The following is a 21,371-nucleotide window of genomic DNA, read 5'->3' on the forward strand; positions in this document are numbered from 1 at the left end:
GCGTGCACTTAACCGCTAAGCCACAGGGCTGGCCCCTCGCTGTGGTTTTGATTGGTATTTCTCTGGTGGCTAATGATGTTGACGTCTTTTCGCATGCACAAAGGCCATTTGTATACCTTCTTTGGAGAAATGTCTGTTCAGCTCATTGGCCCATTTTTAAATTGGGTTATTTGTCTTTTTATACCTGAGTTGTCATAGTCTCTTTATATATTCGAGGTATGTTTCTTATCAGGTGTATGAGTTGCTACTTTTTTTCTGTATTGTGGATTGTCTTTTCACATTCTTAATGATATCCTTTGAATCCCAAAAGTTTTGCATTTTGTTGATGTCTAATTTTTACATAATAGAGTCTTACTAGTTGGAAATGATTGACATTAAATCATATCCTAACCAATATTTTGTTTATACACATTAAAGGCTAAATGTGAAAGGGTTAGGGGAAGATTTGAATTAGTTCATTTGAAGATTCCCTAGAGATCCAACAGAACTCATCAGGGAAGATATCATTTCCCTGTTCAAATATTTCCTTATTATCCTTTTAATGTTCATAGGATCAGTAATTATAGCCCCTCTCTCATTTCTGATACTAGTAATTAGTGTTTCTCTCTTTTTTTATGTTAGTCTGGCTATAGGTTTATCCATTTTTTAATCTTTTTTAAGAACTAGTTTTGTTTTTATTGATTTCTTTATTGATTTCCCATTTTCAGTGTCCTTAATTTCTGTTGTAATTTTTATTATTTCCTTTCTTCTGCTTGCTTTAGGCTTTCTTCTTCTAGCTTAGATTATTGTGTCAGGTCTTTCTTTTTTCTCTATGTGCATTCAATGCTATAAATTCCCCCGAGTACTGCTTTCACTGCATTCCACACATTTTGATAAGTTGTATATTCATTTTCATTTAGTGGAAAATATTTGAAATTTGTCTTGAGACTTCTTTTTTTGATCCATGTGTTCTTTAATCTGCAAATATTTTGGGATTTTCCAGCTATCTGTCTGTTTTTGTTTCCTACTTTAAAGTCCTTTTTGGTCTGAGAACATACTTCATATGATTTCTATTGTTTTAAATTTGTTGAGGAGTGGGATTTTTTTTTTGAGGAAGATTGGCCCTGCGCTAACATCCGTCACCAATCCCCCTCTTTTTTTTCTTTTTTCTCCCCAAAGCCCCAGTACATAGTTGTGTATCATAGTTGTAGAGTTGTGGCTCTTCTATGTGGGATGCTGCCTCAGCATGGCTTGATGAGTGGTGAGTTGGTCTGTGCCCAGGATCCAAACTGGCGCACCCCAGGCCGCCGAAGTGGAATGCGCGAACGTAACCACTATGCCACTGGGCCGGCCCGGAGTGGCATTTTTTTTTTTACCTGGAATGTGGTCTGTCTGATGAATGTTTCATGTGAGCTTTTGCAGACTGTATATTCTTTGTTGGATGCAGTGTTTTATAAATGTTAATCACATCCAGTTGATGGTGACACCGTTCAGTTCCTCCTTACTGGTTTTCTCCTGCTGCGTCTATCAGTTCTGAGAGAGCAGTGTTTCCTGCTGTAGTGGTGGATTTGTCTATTTCTGTGTCTGTCCACTAGGATAGTGGATTTGTCTATTTCTCCTTGCAGTTTTATCAGTTTTTCCTCACATATTTTGATGTTCTGTTGTTAGATGCATGTATGTCAAGGACTGTTAGGTCTTCTTGGAGAAGTGACCGCTTTAACATGATGGAATGCCTCTCTTTATCCCTGAGAATTTTCCTTGTTCTGAAGTAGGCTTTGTCTGACATTAATTCAGCTCTTCGAGCTTTCTTTGGATGTGTGTTCCTGGCTGATCTTGTTCTCTCCTTTACTTCTAACCTCTCTGTGTGTTTATAATGAAGGTGGGTTTCTTGTAGACAGCCTTCTTCTTTCTTAATGTAGTCTGATGAAATCCGTCTCTTAATGGCTGTATTTAGACCATTTCTATTTAAAGTGATTATTGATATAGTTGGATTAATATCCACCATATTTGTAACTGTTTCTATTCGTTGCTTTTATCTTTCTTCTTTTGTCTTGCACCTTTAAAATTATTTTTTGCCTTCTCTGGTTTTAATTGAGCATTTTATATGATTCCATTTTTTCCTTTTTTTTTTTTTTTTTGTGAGGAGATCAACCCTGTGCTAACATCCGCCAATCCTCCTCTTTTTTTGCCGAGGAAGACGGCCCTGGGCTAACATCCGTGCCCATCCTCCTCCACTTTATATGGGACGCCGCCACAGCATGGCCTGCCAAAGCAGTGCGTCAGTGCGCGCCTGGGATCCGAACCAGCGAACCCCGGGCCGCAGCAGCGGAGCGCGCGCACCCAACCGCTTGCGCCACCGGGCCGGCCCCAATTTTTTCCTTTCTTTTAGCATATCAATTATACTTCTTTTAAAGTTTTTCAATGGTTTCCCTAGAGCTTACAATATAAATTTACAACTAACCCTCAGTTCACTTTGAAATGACATTGTGTTTCTTTTTTTTTTTTTTTTTTTTTTTTTTCTGTGAGGGCGATCAGCCCTGAGCTAACATCCGTGCTAATCCTCCTCTTTTTGCTGAGGAAGACCGGCTCTGAGCTAACATCTATTGCCAATCCTCCTCCTTTTTTTTCTTTCCCAAAGCCCCAGTAGATAGTTGTATGTCATAGTTGCACATCCTTCTAGGTGCTGTATGTGGGACGCGGCCTCAGGATGGCCAGAGAAGCCGTGCGTCGGTGCGCGCTGGGATCCGAACCCGGGCGCCAGTAGCGGAGCGCCCGCACTTAACCGCTAAGCCACGCCGGCCCAGACATTGTGTTTCTTCATGGTTAGTGCAGCTCCCTTATAAGAGTCTTCCCAATTCCTCCCTCCCATCGTTATAAAACAGCTCTCCTGCATTTCACTTATCCATGAACTGTTATCACCAAAGGTATTTTTACAATTATTATTTTGAACAAAATCTGTTAGATCAGTTAAGCATTAGAAAAATAAAAACTGAACGCTGTTTTATTTTACCTTCCTTTTATTCCTTCTCTAAGTTCTATACATCCATCAGCTTAGTTTCTCCTGTTGGTGGGAAAACCCAGCCCTGATCCCATTTCAGGAAGGGGTGGGACATCCCTTCTTAGACGGTTTGGCTAGGTTTCTGCATTTTAACATCTTTCTGGAAGTGGGTTCTGATGGTGGAACAGCTGATGCTGCCAAGAGCATTTCCGGGAGGTCCCGGGGCTGGAGGGGCTGCCAGCTGCCCTGATGGGGTCCCACGGAGGGATGTGCTCTCTGCTGGACAGGGGTCGCCTGCGCCCTCGGCCCCAGCCTGCCCCCTCCACCCCTGCCTAGAAGCCCCCAAGGTGAGGAGACAGGCCTGAACCCCCTGCCTGGGGCACCTTATGTCTTCAGGTCGGAGTCCCAATCCGCGTCCGAGCTCCCGCCTCCGGGACCCCTGCAGGACGCCCAGCGGCCGCCGCCGCCGCCTCCTCCTCCTGCTCTTCATGCTCCCCAGACCTCTCACAGGGACCCCTCGTGGTTACACCCATTTCACAGTCGCGGGCACTGAGGCTGGGACTGAGCCAGGCAGCACTTAGAGCGCAGCCCGGGGATGTGGGGGACCCACCGGCTGCATGGACCAGTCAAATGTGGCGTGCAGTGAACAGGCGCCCCCCGCAGCCAGTAGAGACGTGCTCCCCCGGTGGCAGTCGCCCCGGCCACCCCGTGTTGTTGGTGCTGCGGACACCACCACTGGCCCGCGCTGCCCTTGACCCCGCTCCTGGCCAAGGACCAGAAAGGCACGTGCCACGGGCCAGGCACAGGGCTGGGCGCCTCCCGGGGGCTTGTTCCCCTGCCAACTGGTGTGGGTCCAGCACCGCCCCCTTCGGTGGACTGGGGACGGTGCCTGACTCCAGAGCGGGGCTTAGTGCCTGCGCTTGGGGGTGGGGTAGCTTTGCCTGGCATCGCACAGGAGGGGCTGGGGACCTTGCAGAGCCAGCCACCCTCCTCTCTGGAGCCACAGTCACGCCCCCACTCTGTGGGTCCCAGTTCTCTCTCAGGCTCCAGCGTCGCATATGCGGCTTCCTCCTCCAGGAACATTCCTCCCCAGCTGTGCTTGTAGAACTTCAGAATCTGCAGGTGTCAGCTCAGAGGTCCCTTCTTCCTGAAGCTTTCCTAGCCCCTCCTCTGGGCTCCTGCTGCCCGAATGCCATCCTGTCAAAGGACCTATAACAGCTGTCATCCTCTCAGCCCCAAGGAAGTGGGGCCAGAGGGCAGGGGAGAGGGGTTACTCCTCTCTGCACCCCAGGCCCTGGCAGAGGGAGTCTGGAGAGGAAGGGAGGCCCAGGGCAGCTGGGGGTGGGGACTGAGCCCAGGGCGGGGGTGGGGCTGGGTCCTGCCCCCAGTGGGAGTGTCCCTTTACCAGCTGCTGGCCTGGCCTGGGCGCCTGCTTTTCCTCCTGTGCAGCTGGGGCTGCAGCTGCTCTGCTGACCCTGCTCCCTGGCAGCCAGCAGGAGCTGAGGGTGTGGGCTCCCCAGGGGCTGCGACAGGCTGGGGGCTTCTGGATTACAAACTGAGAAGTAGGTGACGACCAGGAACTGGGGGGTGGGCGCCCTGCAGAGGCTACTGCAGCTCGGGGTCGTGGTCACCGTGGTGGGGTAAGACAGTGGCTCCTGGGCAGGTTGGCTGGAGGGACCGTGACTGGTCCTGCTGGGCTGAGGGTGGGGGTGTGACTCCTCAGGGGCTGGATTGGTGGTAGTGGAGGGGGCAGGTTGGGACAGGGTGGGGGCAGAAGGAGTGATCTCCTTCTGTCTAGAGGCAGCAGGTACAAGAGCAAGCCACGTGCTCGTGTCCTCCTGTGTGCGCACCTGCCTCCTTTCCTGGGCCTTGTCTCCACCCCCGTGTTGGGCTCTGGGCCCAGAGCAGGATGGGTCTCACTCTGCCCAGGAGGCCCCGGGAGGGGCAGGAGGTAGTCCCTGACTCCTGCGAGAGCTGGAGCCCTGGGGCCCCTGAGAAAGACCACAGTTGTGGCTGGGTCAGGGGAGCCTATAAGGAGGGAGCTGGGTCTGGCCGGGGCAGGGGAGGGTGAAGGCTGGGGAAGGAGGTGGTGGTGGGCATCTGGGTCTGAGAGCATTGGCTCTCCCATGCATGGCCGGGGCTTCTGGGCTGTGCAGGGTGTTTGGGGTGGAAACGAGGCTGGAGAAGAGGCGGGGGCCCTAAACGCTGTGCTGGGAGCCTACAGGGTGTAGGGGCTGAGTGGGTGGGGCCCAGCTCTGCCACTGCTCACCCAGTGCCAGGGACACACCACACTGCCCATCGCCTCCTCCCCAGGTGGGCCCTCCTCTCCACAAAAGGCTACCAGGAGCGGGACCTGGACCCCAGATTTCCATCAACCCCAAACTCAAGGGCTTTCCATGATCCAGATCCAGGAGCTGGGGAACCGGCTGTGGGACGTGGCCGACTTCGTGAAGCCACCACAGTGGGTGCCTTGGTGCTGTTGCCAGGCACTGACACCTCTGACCCCACCCTCGCAACGTGTGTGTGCAAGAGGGGCCTGTGATGCCAGAGGGGATGCTGGCACTGTCACAGGGCCGGGCTCAGGAAGGGCCTGACAGAGCAGTGGCCCTGGACACGGCTCAGGGATGTGTAAGAGGTTTCCAGGTGGACAAGGGGACGGGGCAGGAGGCCAGGCCAGAGGTACTGCATTCACAAAGGCTGCATCCGGAAGAGGGGGCGGTCTGGGAACTCAAGGCTTGATCTAGAGGGAGGGGTGGAGGGGCAGGGGGCCCAGGGCCTGGAGCTCCTGAGTGCTCTCCTCCCTGACCTGGGCACTGTGGTCTGGCTTCTCCTCTGCCCTTCCTATCCTGTATTTCTGGCCCCTTCTCCCTCCACCCAGATGCTCTACAGCCTGTTTCCACCTCTGTTCTGTTGATGCCCCAGTTGTAGCCCCGGTGACCACCTGCCCCGAGCACAGCTGCCTCCTGATGCGCACCCACCACGTCCAAGGAGAAACTCTCTCCCTCTCCCAGTGCAGCCTCTTTCCATCCACTGAGGGCCATGCTGTCTACCAGGGCCAAAGCTGGACCCGGCTGCCCACCTCCCTGCCCCTCTTCCTGTCCATTCTGTCTCCTGTCGGGTTTCCCTGCTGCCCCCGCTGTGCCTATGGTCTCCTTGTGGGCCCCCAGGTGCGCTCCACGCAGCAGCCAGGCTGAGCCCTCACAGGTGACACCATCAGAGCCTGCCAGCCCTTGCTTTCCACCCTGGGAAGGCTCCTGCCCCATGGTGGTGGCCACCAGGTCCCAAGCCCTTCCTGTCATCCTGGTGCTGCGTTCCTCCTGCTGCCCGTGAGCCCGGAGCCCTGGAGCCCTGCGTCCGCCCACCATCTGGGAGAACCATGTCTGTGCGAGTGCCTGACACTTGACGGTGCTTCCTCTCCGGGGTCTGGGACTTCCAGAAAGCTTGCCAACATCCCCTCCTGGCTGATCCCAGAACTCTGTGACCGTTGCAGGCACTAATGTCCCTGTTTCACAGCAGAGCAAGCAGGGAAGGGACTGTGGTCCCTTGGCCAGTGTGTGGGGTCCCACTTCCCTACAGGCTCCTCTGAGGAGGGTCCCGCCCTTTGTCTGCCACGCCCAACACCCCCACCCTGGCATGAACTTACCCTCCCAGAGTCCCTCCACCTTCCCTATTCTGTCCTCCGAATTGGACCAGAGGAGCTGGGCCTCAAGGAGTTACTTCTGCCCCCACCGGGGACCGAACTCTCAGGAGGGAAGGAGTCTTGCTCTGCCTTGGGATACAGCACTGCACCCTGATCAGGCGGGGTGCTGCTTGCCCTCCCCCCTCTGACCACCTCTTTTTATTTGTACCCTCCAGCTTTCCCATGTGCCCCCAAACTCAGGGAACCCTGGGGGATCAGAAGGGGAGGGGCACGTCCCTGCAGACTGCAGGGCTGGGTCACGAAGGAGAGACACCTCCTGGGCCTGGGACAACTCTGCTCTCTCACCACCTCAGCACCCTCCGTCCCACTGGTGAACCGCTGGGCTGACGAGCACTGTCCCGAAGGGGACACAGGGACGCACAGCCATGGTAACTGTGGGCCTGTCTTCCAGCACCTCCACTGGGATGGGGTTCAGGGAGCCATGCTGGGACCCTGGGTGGTTCCCGCGTGCAGGCCTGGTGGTGCCTCTGTGTGTCTTCTTTCTGCCAACAACCCCCTGCCCACTCCCTCCCCAGGCCCTGTGGAGACTTGAGGGCCTGGAGTTTGTCTTGTGTTTTCAAGGCGTAAAAACGGGCCAGTGTGTGGAGTTCAATGGGACCCACAGGACCTGTGAGATCTGGGGCTGGTGCCCCGTGGAGAGCGACACTGTGCCCGTGTAAGTGTCCCCGACACCCAGGGCAGGTCCCAAGACCAGCAGAGCCTGCCTCTGACCTCCCCCACCTGCGGGAAGCCCCTGCTGCTCCAGGCTGAGAACTCCACGCTGTTCATCAAAAACACTGTCACCTTCAGCAAGTTCAACTTCTCCAGGTCAGCATGGTGGGTCCTGGCTGCCCCAGATCCTCCTTGTCCCCTGCCTCCCCGTCTACCCCACACTGTCCCAGGTCCAATGCCTTGGAGACCTGTGACGCCACGTATTTCAGTCACTGCTGCCGTGAGCCAGGCTTCAGCCCCGCTGCCCTGTGTTCAGGTCGGGGACCTCGTGGCCGTGGCTGGAGGGGTCTGTGAGGACCTGGTGTTGCTGGTGTGTCCCTAGGGGGCAGGGTTCTGGCAGGGCTCAGGGAGAGGGTCCCTGCCCTCGTGCTGGTGGACCAACGATGGGCTGTGTGCTGGACAGGGCTGTGGGCATCCACGTCCCCTGGGATTGTGACCTGGACGCCGGGGCCTCTGACTGCTGCCCCACGACTCCTTCCAGCTACGGGAGAGGAGCTATGACTTCAGGTGCAGCCCCACTGCCCGCCTGCTGCTCCTCAGCCAGGTCCCCCTCCTGTGGCGGCCGGGACAGACCCCAGCCTGGCCCAGCCCTCTGGACGCTCTGCTGTGTGTGGAGGGGTCCCCAGGGCAGGAGGGGGATCTCTCAGCTCCAGGTCCCCCAGCACAGGCTCCATCCAGCCTGCCTCCTGAGCCCTGTGGCCTCCACCCTGTGTGTCCCCCACACCCCTGCTGCAGCTGGGACCCCTCACCCCCAGCCCCTCCTCCACTCCACCCTGCCTCCAGCATCTGCCTCCGTGGCACAGGGGGCTTTCTTTACTTTTTCCTTAAGGTTTTATCTAAAAAATTACAAAAATCTATAGAAAACCTCAAAGATTAGTGCCATGAAAACCCATATAGCCTTCATCTGTGTTTATCAGGGTTGTATTTTTCTTTTTTTTGTTTTTCTAGCGTTTTGCCCCATTTGTGTTCTCCCTCCCTCTGTAGAGTGAGCCGGATATATGTAGATAGATTTCACAGGAAACCGTTGGAAAGTGGCAGATATCTGGACACTCACCCTCTCAACACTGTCCTGAGAATGAGGACTTTCCCCAGCTGACTGCTGGCCTCTTGTCACACTCAAGAAATTTAACATTGGTGTATAAATCTAATATTTAAATTTCCCCAGCTGTGCCAATAATAGTTTTAAATCTTTTTATTTTCCCATCCAGGATGCACTCACGCATCTTGTGTCGCATGTATTTTCCTGTCTCTGAGTCTCTTAAGCAGACCCCCTCCATCCTTTTGTCACCTCATGTCACCTCGTCACCCTCACGCATATGTGCTCACAGCCACCAGGCCTGGAGGTGTTGCCCCCTGACACTGCTCGCTGGGCCTGGCCTGGCTTCGCTGACCTCCCAGCCCTTTGCAACCATGTGGGGCTGGACCCCGCCCATGCCCTCCTCCCCTCACCCTGTGCTCTCGCCCACCCTGTGTCTCTGCCTAGAACTCCTTCCTGACCCCTGGGAAACCAGCTTGAGAGTCTCCGAGCAGGAAGCCTTCCCTGGTTCCTAGGGGACAGTGAGTGCCCCTCTCTGGACCCCCACAGTCCCAGGCCTGCCCCCCCACCACTCCCACCCTCACTGCCAGTGTCTGTTTAGAGACCCTTCTGTCCCCATCCCCTCAGCAGGCAGGGAGCTTCTGAGAGGCAGGTCCCAGCTTGCTTGTCCCCTGTGTCCTCAGCAACGACACACGGCTGAGACTCGGGCTGGGGGTGATGGAGTCAATGGATGAGTAAGATGAGGCCTGTGAGGGCCAGCTGAGCCCAGGAGTGGGCAGAGCAGGTCACTAGACTCTCCCCTGGCCCCAGGACAGCCACTCACTGGTGGGAGGCCTGAGGCATGGAGGCCCTTGAGGCTACGGGCTCTAGCTCTGTGAGATCCTTTGACATCCTGATCACTGGGCAGGTAGGGGCCAGGCTGGGGCGGGTGGGGGCAGGCTGGGGTATGGGGTGGGAGGGGGCAATAGCCACAGCAGGAGATACTCAGCCCAGGTCTCCCTCAGGCAGGGAAGTTGGGGCTCATCCCCACAACCCTCACTCTGGGCACCGGAGCAGCTTGGCTGGGTGTGGTGAGTCTGGCCAACGTGGCTCCCTCGGGCTGCCAGCAACCACGTGCCCCCCAAGTGCACACCCGAGCCCCTGTGCTGACATGAGTCTCAGGGTGAGGGCTGGGGAGGTGGCAGGATGGCAGGTTGGGGGCCAGGACATGGGTCTGCCCTGTCTCTCCCAGCTCACCTTCTCCTGTGACCTGCTGCTGTTGTACGTGGATGAGGAAGCTCGTTTATTCTGGAGGACCAGGTCTGAGGAGGGGAGCTGAGGGCCTGCCTGGACCCTGGGCCACACTTTGGAGGATGGTGGCTGGAGCCCCGACCTGCCGTCCTCATCTGCAGGCAAAGGCCCCGAAGGGCACTGCCAACCCTGAGCAAACAGAGCTGGCTTCCCACCCCCACACCCAGCTGCCCAGGTGCCTTAGAGGGGGCCCAGCACCTGCCCCCACTGGTGATGCTGGGAGCTGGATGCCATCATCAGGGTGGCCCTGGGAGCCACTTGCTGGCCCATTCCTGAGGCCTGTAGTCTTTCTCTGCGGGTTGGGGGTTCAGGACTGGGAAGGCTGGGGACCTAATCTTGAGGACTCATGGATGAAGCCCTAGCAGGACCCGGGCTGGGGGTAGGGGGAGAATTCCACCCTTCAGCTCCCAGGCAGACTGTTCCTCCCCAACTCCAGCCTCGGCAGGGTGCTGCCTGGGACCACAGAAGCCAGTTTTGTATAGAGACCTACAGGGGGACACGACACAGGGCACTTGTCCAGTGGGGGTCCTGCTGGGTCTGGGTCTGGACAACGCTCTCCCAGTCTGTCTCCAGTGTTCCCAGCAGCTCCCTCCTCACCAGCTGTCCCCACACTGGCTGTGGTCGACTCCAGCCCTGCTTGGCTCCCACCCCTCCTGCCCCTGCCAGCACTCGCCTCACAGTAGAGCCCATGCCCTCTCAGCGGCCCTGCATGGGGGTCTGTGCAGCCAGAGTCCAAGGCAAGGGAGAAGGAAGCCTGACAAGAGGAGTTGTCTCAGCTGCTCCGGGGCTGGGTTCCTAGGGCAGGTCCCCTCCCAGCTCTGGGCCTCATCCATGGAGTGAGGAGTGCGGTGGGAGGTTGATCCAACCCCCGAGGACCCCAGGCAAGGGCACAGGCACTTCTTGGGGCCAAACCTGCTCAGCTTGTGAGCACCAGCCCCTTCCTGGTGGCAGCCCTCGGGCTGTGAGGGGCTGTGATGAGGAGGGGGGAGGGGCTGAATTGGTGGACACAGGGTCCTTTGGGACCTTCTATATGTCTCCTTGGTGACCCCAGCACAACTCCCTGGAACCTGCTCACCGGGCTCCTGGGAGCCCTGGGTGGGGAGGCTGAATATCTGGACACATATGTCACTGCTGCCCAAGGTCACACCTGAGAACGTGTCAGGGCAGCTGCCCACCCCAGCCTGAGGCAACTTCACAAGCACCACGCTCTGACCAAGACCCCAGGTGGAGCCCAGGGGCTGGAAAGAATGTCCCTAACAGAGGACATGGAAGCCCCCAGCAGGCTGGCCTGGTTCTGGCTTTGTAGTGCCCCCGGGAGTCTGAGTCTTGCCTGCTGCAGAAGTTCCGTGTGCCCCTGGGCCCAACGTCAGGAGGAGAGGGATGGGGCTGTGGGAGCCAAGTCCTCTCTTGGTCCCACGGAGGGACCGGGGTTTTGGGGTACCTGCCCCAGGGAGACAAGGGGCTGCCTTCTCATGGGTCCCTGGTGACCAGGGACATGCTGGCAGCTTGCTGGTGGAGCGACATGGGCCAGGTTGGGGAGGGCCAGGGCTGGGGCCCAGGCTGGGCAGCATCTGGAATCATCTGGCACCTGGAGCCTCAGCAAAGCCTTGGGGTCCCTGCTCCTCTCAATCCCCAGAGCCGTGTCCATGGGAGGCGGGTTCAGAAGGGCCAGGGTGAGAGAACACGGCCCTGAGCCTGGTTATTGGAGCGGGGTCACGGGTACCTGGTCGTCCTTGGGGCCCAGAGAAAGCTGAGGTCAGGGCTGCAGAGAGCCGAGGAGTAAAGCTGCCAGAGCCAGCAGCTTCCTGTGTGGTCCTTCCAGGCAGGAACGGGGAGGGGGAGGTGTCTGTGGTAAACATAGCGTGGCCTTGTGGAGACCAGGGGGTGGTGTAGGGTGGGGACTGGGGCCCTACCACCACCAGGTGGGCTGGAAGGTACCTGGAGAGGCCCAGGCGCTTGTGCCCCCACCTGCGTGCGTGTGTCCCATCCGGAGCCTTTATCACAAACCCCTGAGGGGCGGGCAGGGGGAGAGGCAGCTGGGGAGCTGTGGGCAGCTCTGAGCTTGGAACCAGCTGTGCCTCAGTCTGCACGTGGGTGTGCACCCTCAGGGGAGCCGTGTGGGACTGTGCTGAGAGATGTGCGTACCCGGGCAGGTGGGCCTCTATACCCAGGGCCTCAGGCACGTGCCCTGCTCTCTGGGAGCCCTGGGAAACAGAGGGAACCCCGGAACTCCACTGTCCTTTCTAGGCGGCCTCCTTGGGGTATGGCTCTGCTCTCTGGATCTGCCCCTGAGGGGACATATGGCAAGCCTGGGAGGGAGCCTGTCCCCACACTGTCATGAGCCCCTCTGTGCCCAGTGTGTGTAGCTCAGCTCTGAGCTGGGCAGAGGGCACTGGACTGAGGGCAGCACCCCGGATCTCAGGCCTGGCTGTGTCCCTGACTCAGGGCTGTTCCAGTGTTGTTGCCACCCCCACACACTAAGTCGGCATTTTTGCTGTGGTTTGGGGGACAATCGACTGGTTCCTGGGGCAGGTGAGGTCTCAGTGCCACGAAGAACACCACAGTGGATGTGGCAGCAGGTCACGTAGCTGGCTGAGCAGTTATTGTTGTGGATCCTTGGAGCTGTGGGCCTCTTCCTTGCCAGCCCCATTCCACCTGCCCAGGTAGCTGGAGTAGGTCATAAACTGAAAGGCCCTGGGCAAAAAGTCTACCACATCAGTGCCAGCCACAGCCCACTCCCAAAGACTCAAAGCTTGGCACCTGGAGTGAGGTCCTGAGGACCCCCCGGCATGGGCGGGCCTGCAAACCTGAGCTGCCCTGGGTTTGCAGAAGAGGCTGCAGGTCCCTCAGGCCTCCCGAGGATGTGGGGAAGGGCAGGCAGGCCCCCAGCGGTCCTCATGGACTGGTGGGCTGATCTGTGCGGTCCGGCTCCTGGGCTGGTGCCTGGCTGGGGGGCTGCAGGGCCTGCACCGTCTCCTCCAGGCTGCTGCGTGTGGCAGTCAACCCCGGCCGCTCCCGCTGGTTCTCCTTGCTGTGCCGGATGCCGTAGCCAAAATACACCGCGAGTCCTGCAAGGGTGGCACCAGCCTGAAGGGGTGGGTCCCAGCCCTGCTTCCCTGCTTGCCCTCCTCCTGCAGCCCACCCGGGTCCCAGCCTGGCCCCCACTCACCGATCAGCATCCAGATGGAGAAGCACAGCCAGGCCAGGGAGCTCAGGTGCAGCATGAGGAAGATGTTGAGGAGGACGCTCAGGGCTGGAGTCAGGGGCACCAGGGGAACCTGAGGGGCAAGGGCAGGGCTGGGCTGGCTATGGGAAGGTCTGCTGGCCCAGAGCCTCATTTCTCAGGAGTCCTCAGAGACTTTCTCTGCCGCTGGAGATTCTGCAGACAAGGGCCCACTCGCCATGTAGAAAGAGGGGGATGGGGACTGCCCTCCCCCGCCCTGTGAGCCCTGGTGCACCCTGCCACAGCAGAGGAGGAAGGGGCGAGGGGAGCTGGCTGGGCTGAGAGTGAGGGGTGCTGCTGGAGGAAGTACCTGGAAGGTGTCCTGCCGGCGCTGTTGCTGGTGGGCCCCCAGGACGAGGAGACTGAGCAGAAACATGACGGAGCTGAGCAGGAGCAGCAGGGTGTAGCCCCAGGGCGGGAGGTGCAGGGCCGAGTCCCCGAAGACCAGCACGCAGTCCAGAGTGATGGCCGAGGCCACCAGGACACCGAGTGCCCAAGCCACGGCAGCTCCAGGCCGGCACCCACCCAGGAAGCCGAGGTAGGATCTCAGGGCTGGTCGCAGCTGCCCAGGCTCAGGAGCTGAGGCCTGCTCTGTGCCCACAGGGCTGGCTGGGTCCAGGGAACTGGATGGAGGGACCTTTTGGAAGCGTAGCCCGATAATGCTGATACCCAAACATGTATAGGGCAGCAGTGTGCCAATGGACAGAAACTGGACCAGTGCCTCAACGTCCAACAGCAGTGCCAGAAAAGCCATGAGGACCCCAAACACCAGGATGCCCACCACGGGCACCTGTGTCCGGGGGTGCACATAGGCAAACACCTGGAAGAAGAGCCCGTTGGTGGCCATGGCACAGACCATACGTGGCAGGTAAAACACGTAACTGAGCAGGATACCGTTCATGGCTGTGGCAGAGGGTGGGAGACTGGTCAGCATGATGGACAGGCCCACCAGGGGCCACTACTGGGGGCCGGGGCAGGGGTGGCCCCTTGGGAACATGGGCATGAGTTTGTCTGGGCTCTCTGAGCCTGAGTGTATGTGGGGTGCTGGATTGTTCCCCCTTGCCACCCAGGAATGGGACACCTCAGCTTAGGTGACAGATCCACTGGAGAATCTGATGAGGGCCGAGTCCCTCCACCAGGAAAGGACCTGGAAGCACATACCCAGAGCTGACATTTTATGTACAAGTGGGAGGGGCAGTGAGTAGTTCCCTCCTAACAAGCCCGGGGGCAGAGTCTAATATTAGCCTCTTCGTGGGCCCATGATACAGCTGGGAACACAGGCCCAGATGGAGATGTGCTCCAGGGGAGGCTTAGGGCAGGGCCCCACCGCCTTGTTCCCTCCCACCTTGTCTGGAAGGGCCCCTTACCGCAGATGGAGCCAGCTGCCACGATGAAGCCCGCCCAGCTATAGCCCCGCTGGTAGAAGGCGTCAGCAAGCCCCAAGTCAGGGTCCAGGCTGTGCCAGGGCACCATGAGGGTGAGCACAGTGGAGACAAGGATGTAGGCACCAGCTACCAGGCCAAGTGAGATGGTGATGGCCATAGGCACAGCTCGCTTTGGGTTCTGGGCCTCTGCACTGGATGCAACAATGACATCAAAGCCCACAAAGGTGTAGAAGCAGGTGGCAGCACCGGCCATGATGCCGGAGAAGCCAAAGGGCGCAAAGCCCCCCTCCTCAGTGCTCCAGTTGTGTGGGCGGGCCAGGACACACCCCAGGATGATGATGAAGAGGATGACGACCAGGGTGATGGCAGAGAAGGCGCGATTGAGCCAGGAAGTGATGCGGGCTCCACAGAGGATGAATGTGGAGACCAAAAGTATGATGCCAGCAGCCAAGAAGTCTGGGTACTGGGCCAGGAGGGGCACCCGCCAGATGCCCACATGGGCCTCAGTGAAGCTGCGGATGCGGTGGCCGAAGATGACGTCCAGGTAGCTACTGCAGGCACTGGCCATAGCAGCACCAACAAAGAGGCACTGGAGGAGCACATTCCAGCCGATGAGGAAGGCCCACAGCTCGCCCACGGACACGTAAGTGAACAGGTAGGCAGAGCCCATGTAGGGCACATGCGCCCCAAACTCCGCATAGCATAGGGCTGCCAGCAGGGAGGCCACAGCAGCCACAATGAAGGATACGAGCACCGCAGGGCCGGCCATCTCCTTGGCTACAGTACCTGTGAATACGAAGAGGGCCACGCCTACCGTGCCACCCACACCCAGCAGGGTCAGGTCCAGCGTGGTCAGGTGACGCTGCAGTGATGTCCCCCTGGTGGGTTCCTCCAGTGTCTTCAGCCGGTTCAGCTTCTGGCAGAAGCGCACCAGGCCGGCGGTGCTGGGCAGCCCCCGGGCCATGGTGGGCAGCTGAAAGGAGCACCAAGCCGGCTGCTGGCACCTATGAGAGCCAGAGAGAGTGACAAGCTGCCGACCCGGGTCCTGACCAGCCTTCAATCCTTGCTCTGACCCTGTCCTGGGGGCCGAAGCCTGCAACCACTAGCCACCTGGAGGGCTGGATGAAGCATGGGTCAGGGCCTGCCAGCAGGGTGGCCAGGAAGTCACAAGGAAGCATGGGGATCCTTTCAGCCTACCCTTGGGACAAGAGAGGGAACCTGAAGTAGCCAGATCTGGGCCAGTTTGGAAGGGGCCCTCAGGGTGGGGAGGGGGCAACCCCAGGGACCCCCACTAGGAGACGCTCCAGTGGTCTGGGATCTGAGAACAGGTTGGAAACCCAAGGCTTCCCAGGAGCTGGGCCGGACGTCCAGGACCCAGCGCAGGAGTGACTCTGTGACCCTGGGCTAAGACCTGGTGGCCACCTGGTCTCAGACAGCTGTGTTCATCCCCACCTCCTGCAACCCACTGGGCTTGTATATCAATGTACCTCGCCAGGAGTGGGGGCAATCTGGGCCCTGCACCCCAGGCCTGCGCCCCAATAGGCCCTCACCGTGCCACCCTCAGAGACATTTCTGCTACAAGCCTATGACCAGGTACCTCTGCCTTCTCCTCCTTTCCCGCCTGTGTCCCTCCCTGTAGGACTTGCTGCAACTCACCTGCTGTAGCTGCTACCGCTCCTCTGTGCACAGGTCCTGCCCTAACCCCTGGGTGCCCGATCCAGCACTGGGCCCTGCCTCGTGGTCACACATGCACTCAGCCCACCTTACCCACACCTCACACAGTCAAGACCAGAGCTCACCAGGTTCTAGGGAGGCCCTATTATGGTGCCTGGTTCACAGATGAGGAAGCCCAGGCCCCCAGGGGACTAGCCCAGGTCACCGGGGTGGCCTTGGGTGGCTGGTGGAGGTTAAGGTCCAGGTTTTGGAGGGGTTGAACCCACCCACTTTCCCTGCTGCAGACACCCTCCTTGATCCCTCATCCCAACACACGTATTCCACCAGCTGGGCACCGTCCAGGCCCCTCCACACTGGGAGGTGTGGGGGCTGCGGGATTCAGGCAAGACTCGGGTACAAGGAGGGTATGAATCTGGCTGAGAGGCCCTGGGTGGTCCCTGACCTCCCGGCACAATGGGATGGCAGGAAGCCACCCTCATCCACTGATGAGGGAGTGCCTGGCTTTGGGGAGTGTTCTGTGAATTGGCAGAACTCATGCTGGCTTTTCTGAGCCTCTAGCTAGAGACAGTGTCCTGAAAGGAAGCAGGCAGACTCCTGGGGACAACCTCCAGCCCTCCAGCTTGGGGCACCCTAGGGCCCCTCAGACACCAATGGCAGCCCCTCCTAGCTCAGGAACACCTGTCAACCCTGGAGGACCCTGGGGGACCCTAACAGCAGCTCTCCACTTGTGGATATCCATGAGAGGTATCGTGGACTGAGCATCTATTCCATGCTGGTCCCCGCATCATGGGGAAACACATCACGTGTCATCACGTGACCATCAAAACCCCCCTCAGGCTTATTTATTCCTGGGTCTTTGTCCTTCTGCTCCTCCCACTTCTTTGAAGGTGGAAAAGTTGGTGAGACAGGATGTGAACTTGTTTACAGCAAAATGATGACAATCCATCCAAGCAGAGCAAAACCAAAACAGACATCATTTTCCCCCAGAACTTTCTCCATGTTTTCAGGTTTATATGTGGTTTGTGGAATAGGATTTTAGGGGCACCTGCAGGCTGTCTGGCTCAGTGGGCTGGGGACAGGATGGTGGATTCCCAGACAAGATGGTGCCACTTAGAACACTCTGCCTTAGCCGGCCCCATTACCCCTTCTGATATTTGGCTGACGTTGTCTTGAGGAACTTCTCAGATGGGCTCCCACTTGCTGCAGGGGTGACATATCCCTTACCTTGCTCCTTGTGGCCTAAACATGACTGAGCAGATGTTCCTTCTTCCGAAATGCCTTCACAGAAATCCAGAAAAATGCATTTCCTACCAAGAGGCTTGGGCAGTTTTGTAACAGGAGCTCCCCCAAGGCCTTACCGATGACCACCTGAGAGCTGGTGTGCAGGGTCTCAGAGCGCTGACTTCTTATCTACTCAGAGAGGGGCTCTCACCACACCCCCTTTCACAGGCACCAACATCCAATGGATATTTGTGGCCAAGTGTGGTGTCTTGACATGAGTGCAGCCATGTTTGGCTCTTCCATTAACCTACAGCCACCAGCACACAAAGAAATATAAAGCTGCTTTCTGTGTGGTGGGAACTGGCCTTTCTCTCATGGAGATAGTTGCAATTTGTAAGAATTTCAAGGTCCTTTGGGCGTCACAGCCTGGGGCAGACTGGCCATCTGTGCTGGCTAGTACAATAACCAGGGAAAACAATGCACGTACACAACTGCCAGGCTGGGACGATAGCCAGGAGGCTCAGTGCACGTATGCCATTGATAACCATTTGTGCATGGAAACACTGAATGCTTGCTCTGTAAACTCTGCAACTGCTTATATAAACTGATGAAAACCAAGGCCTAGTGAGAGTCTCACCTGTGGAAGAGACACCTTACCCAGGACATGTGATTCCCGCCCAGCTGTGTCAATTGAAGGGACTCTCCCGGCAGTAGGGCATGGATGTGGTGAGTAACCAATCTGATGTGTTCTCTTTTCAGTGAACCTGGTATTTCTCTTTCCGGTTGATTTGTGTCATTTCCTTTCAGTCAATGTGAATGTTTTCCCTTTCCAGTCGATCTGATGTTTTTCCCTTTCATTATATGATCTATTCGAATCTGCTGCTAACTCAGTCAATGTGGATGTTTTCCCTTTCAAGTTGAGCTGATGTTTTTCCCTCTTAATATTTGACCTATTCGGATCTGTTTGCAGACTATCACCTTTACTCTCCTCTATATAATAAAATATACCTTCAGTCCATTTGTTCAGAGTGGAAAGTTTCTTTTATGTCTCTGATCGAATCCCTGAACCTCTCATAACATAATTGGCGCTGTGAGCAGGATTCCATTAAGGAGATGGCTTTCCTGTTCAAACGAAAGGTAACTGAAGCCAAGGTGGAAGAAATTCCAGGATGGGAGGACCCTCCCTCTTGCACTCTGGCTGGGGAGTGTGCTCGTAGATCAGGGTTATGTGAAGCTTGGGATGCTCGTCTGTGCGATATGAACCATTGGATGTGACCAAAGCTTTGCAGACAGTGAGGGGGGAAAAAGAGAGATGATGTTTCTTTTCTGGCATGGCGAGGTTGGGGTTTGTTGACTGCTTATCATTGGGCTATAGAAGATAGGGATAAAATACAAGGGAGAAGGTGCTTTTGGAAAAAAATTTCAGATTTGCAGTCCCGGCTGATGTCACCCCAAATAGGAACTCTTTCTTTGCCATGAGCCTGGCGTTCTAGTTTTATTTGGCCCCTCATATGTGTCAAATAGGAGCCTGAATGTGTATACAATAATAATTTGGTGAGCCAGCCAGGAGGCTCTTTGCCCGTGGCTCGGCAGCCCTGGGCCGGGTGGGATGTCCTGGGAAACAGTCCAGCAGCTGCCTAGGTGATTTGCCCCTAGGGACTGCTCCCAGTGCTTTCCATCTGACCCAGCACCGCTGACCCTGGGCACATTTTCTTATAACAGGAAAACAGGCTCTAGAATTATTTGTTTGTTTGTTTTTGCTTATACAAAAACTCCCTTCCCCTCCATCTGGAGTCCTGTCTCTTTAAGAGGCAGGGCTATCCCTACTGGAGTGGGAATAGTGGTAGGACTTTTACCCGGAATCTGTTAGATGTATCTGTCTGTTCTGTTTGGGATCCCATTTGACTGTCTGTTCTGTATGTTTGTAATTTTGAAGGGGGGAATTCCATCTGTCCGCAAGAAAAGCCCTCGGGGCGACCTCTTGGCTAAATGGGCTGACTTCAGCTAGGAGCCCATGTCCAAGAAGAAGATAGTTTTTTCTTGTAACACCACATGGCCACAATATTCCATAGAAAAAGTGGCCAAAATGGGGCAATTTCAGTTTACCAAAACTGATGTATTTGCTTATACAATTGGAAAAAGCCAACTAAAAAGTTAAACTAATGGGAAGCCTATTTTAATCTTTTGAGGCTTCTAAATGAAATCAGGAATACTGTACTGCCTCTTTAAGAGAAAACAATTAAATAATTAAACACGCCAGCAGCGGAAGCTGAGTCTGCTGCTCCCCTCCCCTCTCCTGCTGAGCTTCCTGCTTCAACTCCCCCGGAATTCCTGATCTAAAATTAAGCAAGCGAAAATAAGTAAACTTTTGAAGTAATTTAAAATTGTGATGGCCATTCTGGAAAACCTCTGTTTCAGATGAGTTCACCTTAAGGGTCACCCTTAAAAGACAGGATTCAAAACCTCTCACAATGAAATGCAATCTTTAATTAATACACGAAAGCTTCTAAAAGACAAAGTTATTGCAAAAACAGCTTCCAAAATCTTTTTGGTAACTTGAAGCTTTAGAGTTTTGCTAAATTAAGTTAATAAAAATTTATTGAATCTCTGGGTCATTTCCATGTAAGATAAAACATTAAAAATTGGTTGCTAAGCATAGATTTGTCTGCCTTTGGTTTCTTTTTTCTTTTTTTTTGTGAGGAAGATCGGCCCTTAGCTAACATCTGCCAATCCTCCTCTTTTTTGCTGAGGAAGACTCGCCCTGGGCTAACATCCATGCCCATCTTCCTCCACTTTATATGGGACGCCGCCACAGCATGGCTTGCCAAGCAGTGCGTCGGTGCGCACCCGGGATCTGAACCGGCGAACCCCGGGCCACCAGAGCGGAGCGCGCACACTTAACTGCTTGCGCCACCGGGCCGGCCCCTGCCTTTGGTTTCTTATCTCAAAAAAACTAAAAGATGCTTGCGTTTATTGATAAACATGTTTTGTATATGTTGAGAAATTTTCTATGAAAAAGTACATATTTCTAAAAAGTCTGTATACAAAAAAAGCAAAATGTATGTTGTCCATAAAAAAGGTATAAAAAATAGAGATATTTTTATTTTATTAAAAAAGATAAATTTTTCCTAAAGTACTAGGGGAAAAACAAGGCATAAAACAAATTCTAAATGCACAAAGTAAGTGACAAAAGGTTTGTGAAAGTAAAACCCTGAGGAGTTTTGTACATGGTTAAGTTGGCTAAAGTAAGCTGGTGGAAAATTAGGATTTGGCTTTCTCTTATAAAGGTAATTTTCTTAAACTTTTAGTCTGCTCCTCATATAAAGATTAAAAGGTGTTCCTTTGAGTAAGTCTATATAAAAAACAGAACATCTATGTTTTTTAAAAATAATTTCCTATGTTCAAAAGGACTGAGGTCTCTCTATTAAGGTTTTTGTTTTTGTTTCTTGACTGTTTTAACTCTCTGTTTGCCTTTGACTGTTTCTGTTGTCAACTTGATTAAATAAATAACTAGGCATTGTTTCCTATTTGACCAACTGTTTTAAAATCTTTTGATATTTTTGATAAACTTCTGCCAAAATTAAAGTCTTTTTTTTAACTTAAAAAGAAATTATAAAAGGACATATGATTATGGTGCCAAAACACAATTGTTACTATATTTCATGTTGATGCTCACAGTTCTTTAATTTCTACAAAACAAAAGTATAAGTCTCATGCTGATCAGCTGGTGCAAATCCGTGCAGCCCACAACCCAGGCTTAGCATGATAGGTCCATGAAAAGAGTGGACACTTGGGAAAACAAGCTTCATACGGGTGGGCACAACAAAGGGGAATCCTTGTCACCCATGATGATGTTGCCACTGCAGCACAATGTCAATTATGCCAACAGTTAAACAAACGGGGAATTCCACACCCCTGCCAAGGTCATATCCAAAAGGGATTATTTCCCGCCCATACCTGGCAAATAGATTTTATTGGACCCTTGTCAAATTCTTATGGATATATTTATGCCTGCACTGCTGTTGATACATATTCTGGTTATTTGTTAACTACGCCGGCTAAAGCAGCCACCCAACAGAGTGCCATAAAATTCTATAAAAGACCAAGGCAGATTCAGAGTGACAGCGGTTCCCACTTTACAGGTAAGTTGATTC

The 21,371-nt window shown here is 54.9% G+C and overlaps 1 protein-coding gene and 1 pseudogene across 1 annotated transcript; one reads left to right on the top strand and one right to left on the bottom strand.

The window, feature by feature from the left end:
• The first annotated feature begins 5,756 nt into the window (after positions 1-5,756).
• LOC101394121 (P2X purinoceptor 6-like) lies at positions 5,757-9,742 on the top strand (annotated as a pseudogene).
• Positions 9,743-12,609: 2,867 nt separating this feature from the next.
• On the bottom strand, positions 12,610-15,322 carry LOC101408529 (cationic amino acid transporter 4-like). The gene is made up of 4 exons (XM_087423606.1): positions 14,305-15,322; positions 13,248-13,840; positions 12,884-12,992; positions 12,610-12,782 (listed from the first exon to the last, which is right to left on the bottom strand). Exons 1-4 carry the CDS (start codon positions 15,284-15,286, stop codon positions 12,610-12,612), a joined length of 1,857 nt encoding a protein of 618 aa, XP_087279732.1. The 5' UTR covers positions 15,287-15,322.
• Positions 15,323-21,371: the final 6,049 nt, after the last annotated feature.

The sequence above is a fragment of the Ceratotherium simum genome, chromosome 35, assembly GCF_057802395.1.
Source record: "Ceratotherium simum simum isolate JZ-2026a chromosome 35, ASM5780239v1, whole genome shotgun sequence".
Taxonomy (NCBI): domain Eukaryota; kingdom Metazoa; phylum Chordata; class Mammalia; order Perissodactyla; family Rhinocerotidae; genus Ceratotherium; species Ceratotherium simum.

What these genes read in the sequence shown, in the direction of transcription:
- LOC101408529 (XM_087423606.1), bottom strand. Translation starts at nt 15,286, where the DNA reads ATGGCCCGGGGGCTGCCCAGCACCGCCGGCCTGGTGCGCTTCTGCCAG. An exon ending in GGCAGCTGGCTCCATCTGCG is followed by an intron (nt 13,841 to 14,304) that starts GTAAGGGGCCCT and finishes CCTCTGCCACAG; the next exon opens with CCATGAACGGTATCCTGCTC. An exon ending in CTCCATCTGGATGCTGATCG is followed by an intron (nt 12,783 to 12,883) that starts GTGAGTGGGGGC and finishes CCACCCTTGCAG; the next exon opens with GACTCGCGGTGTATTTTGGC.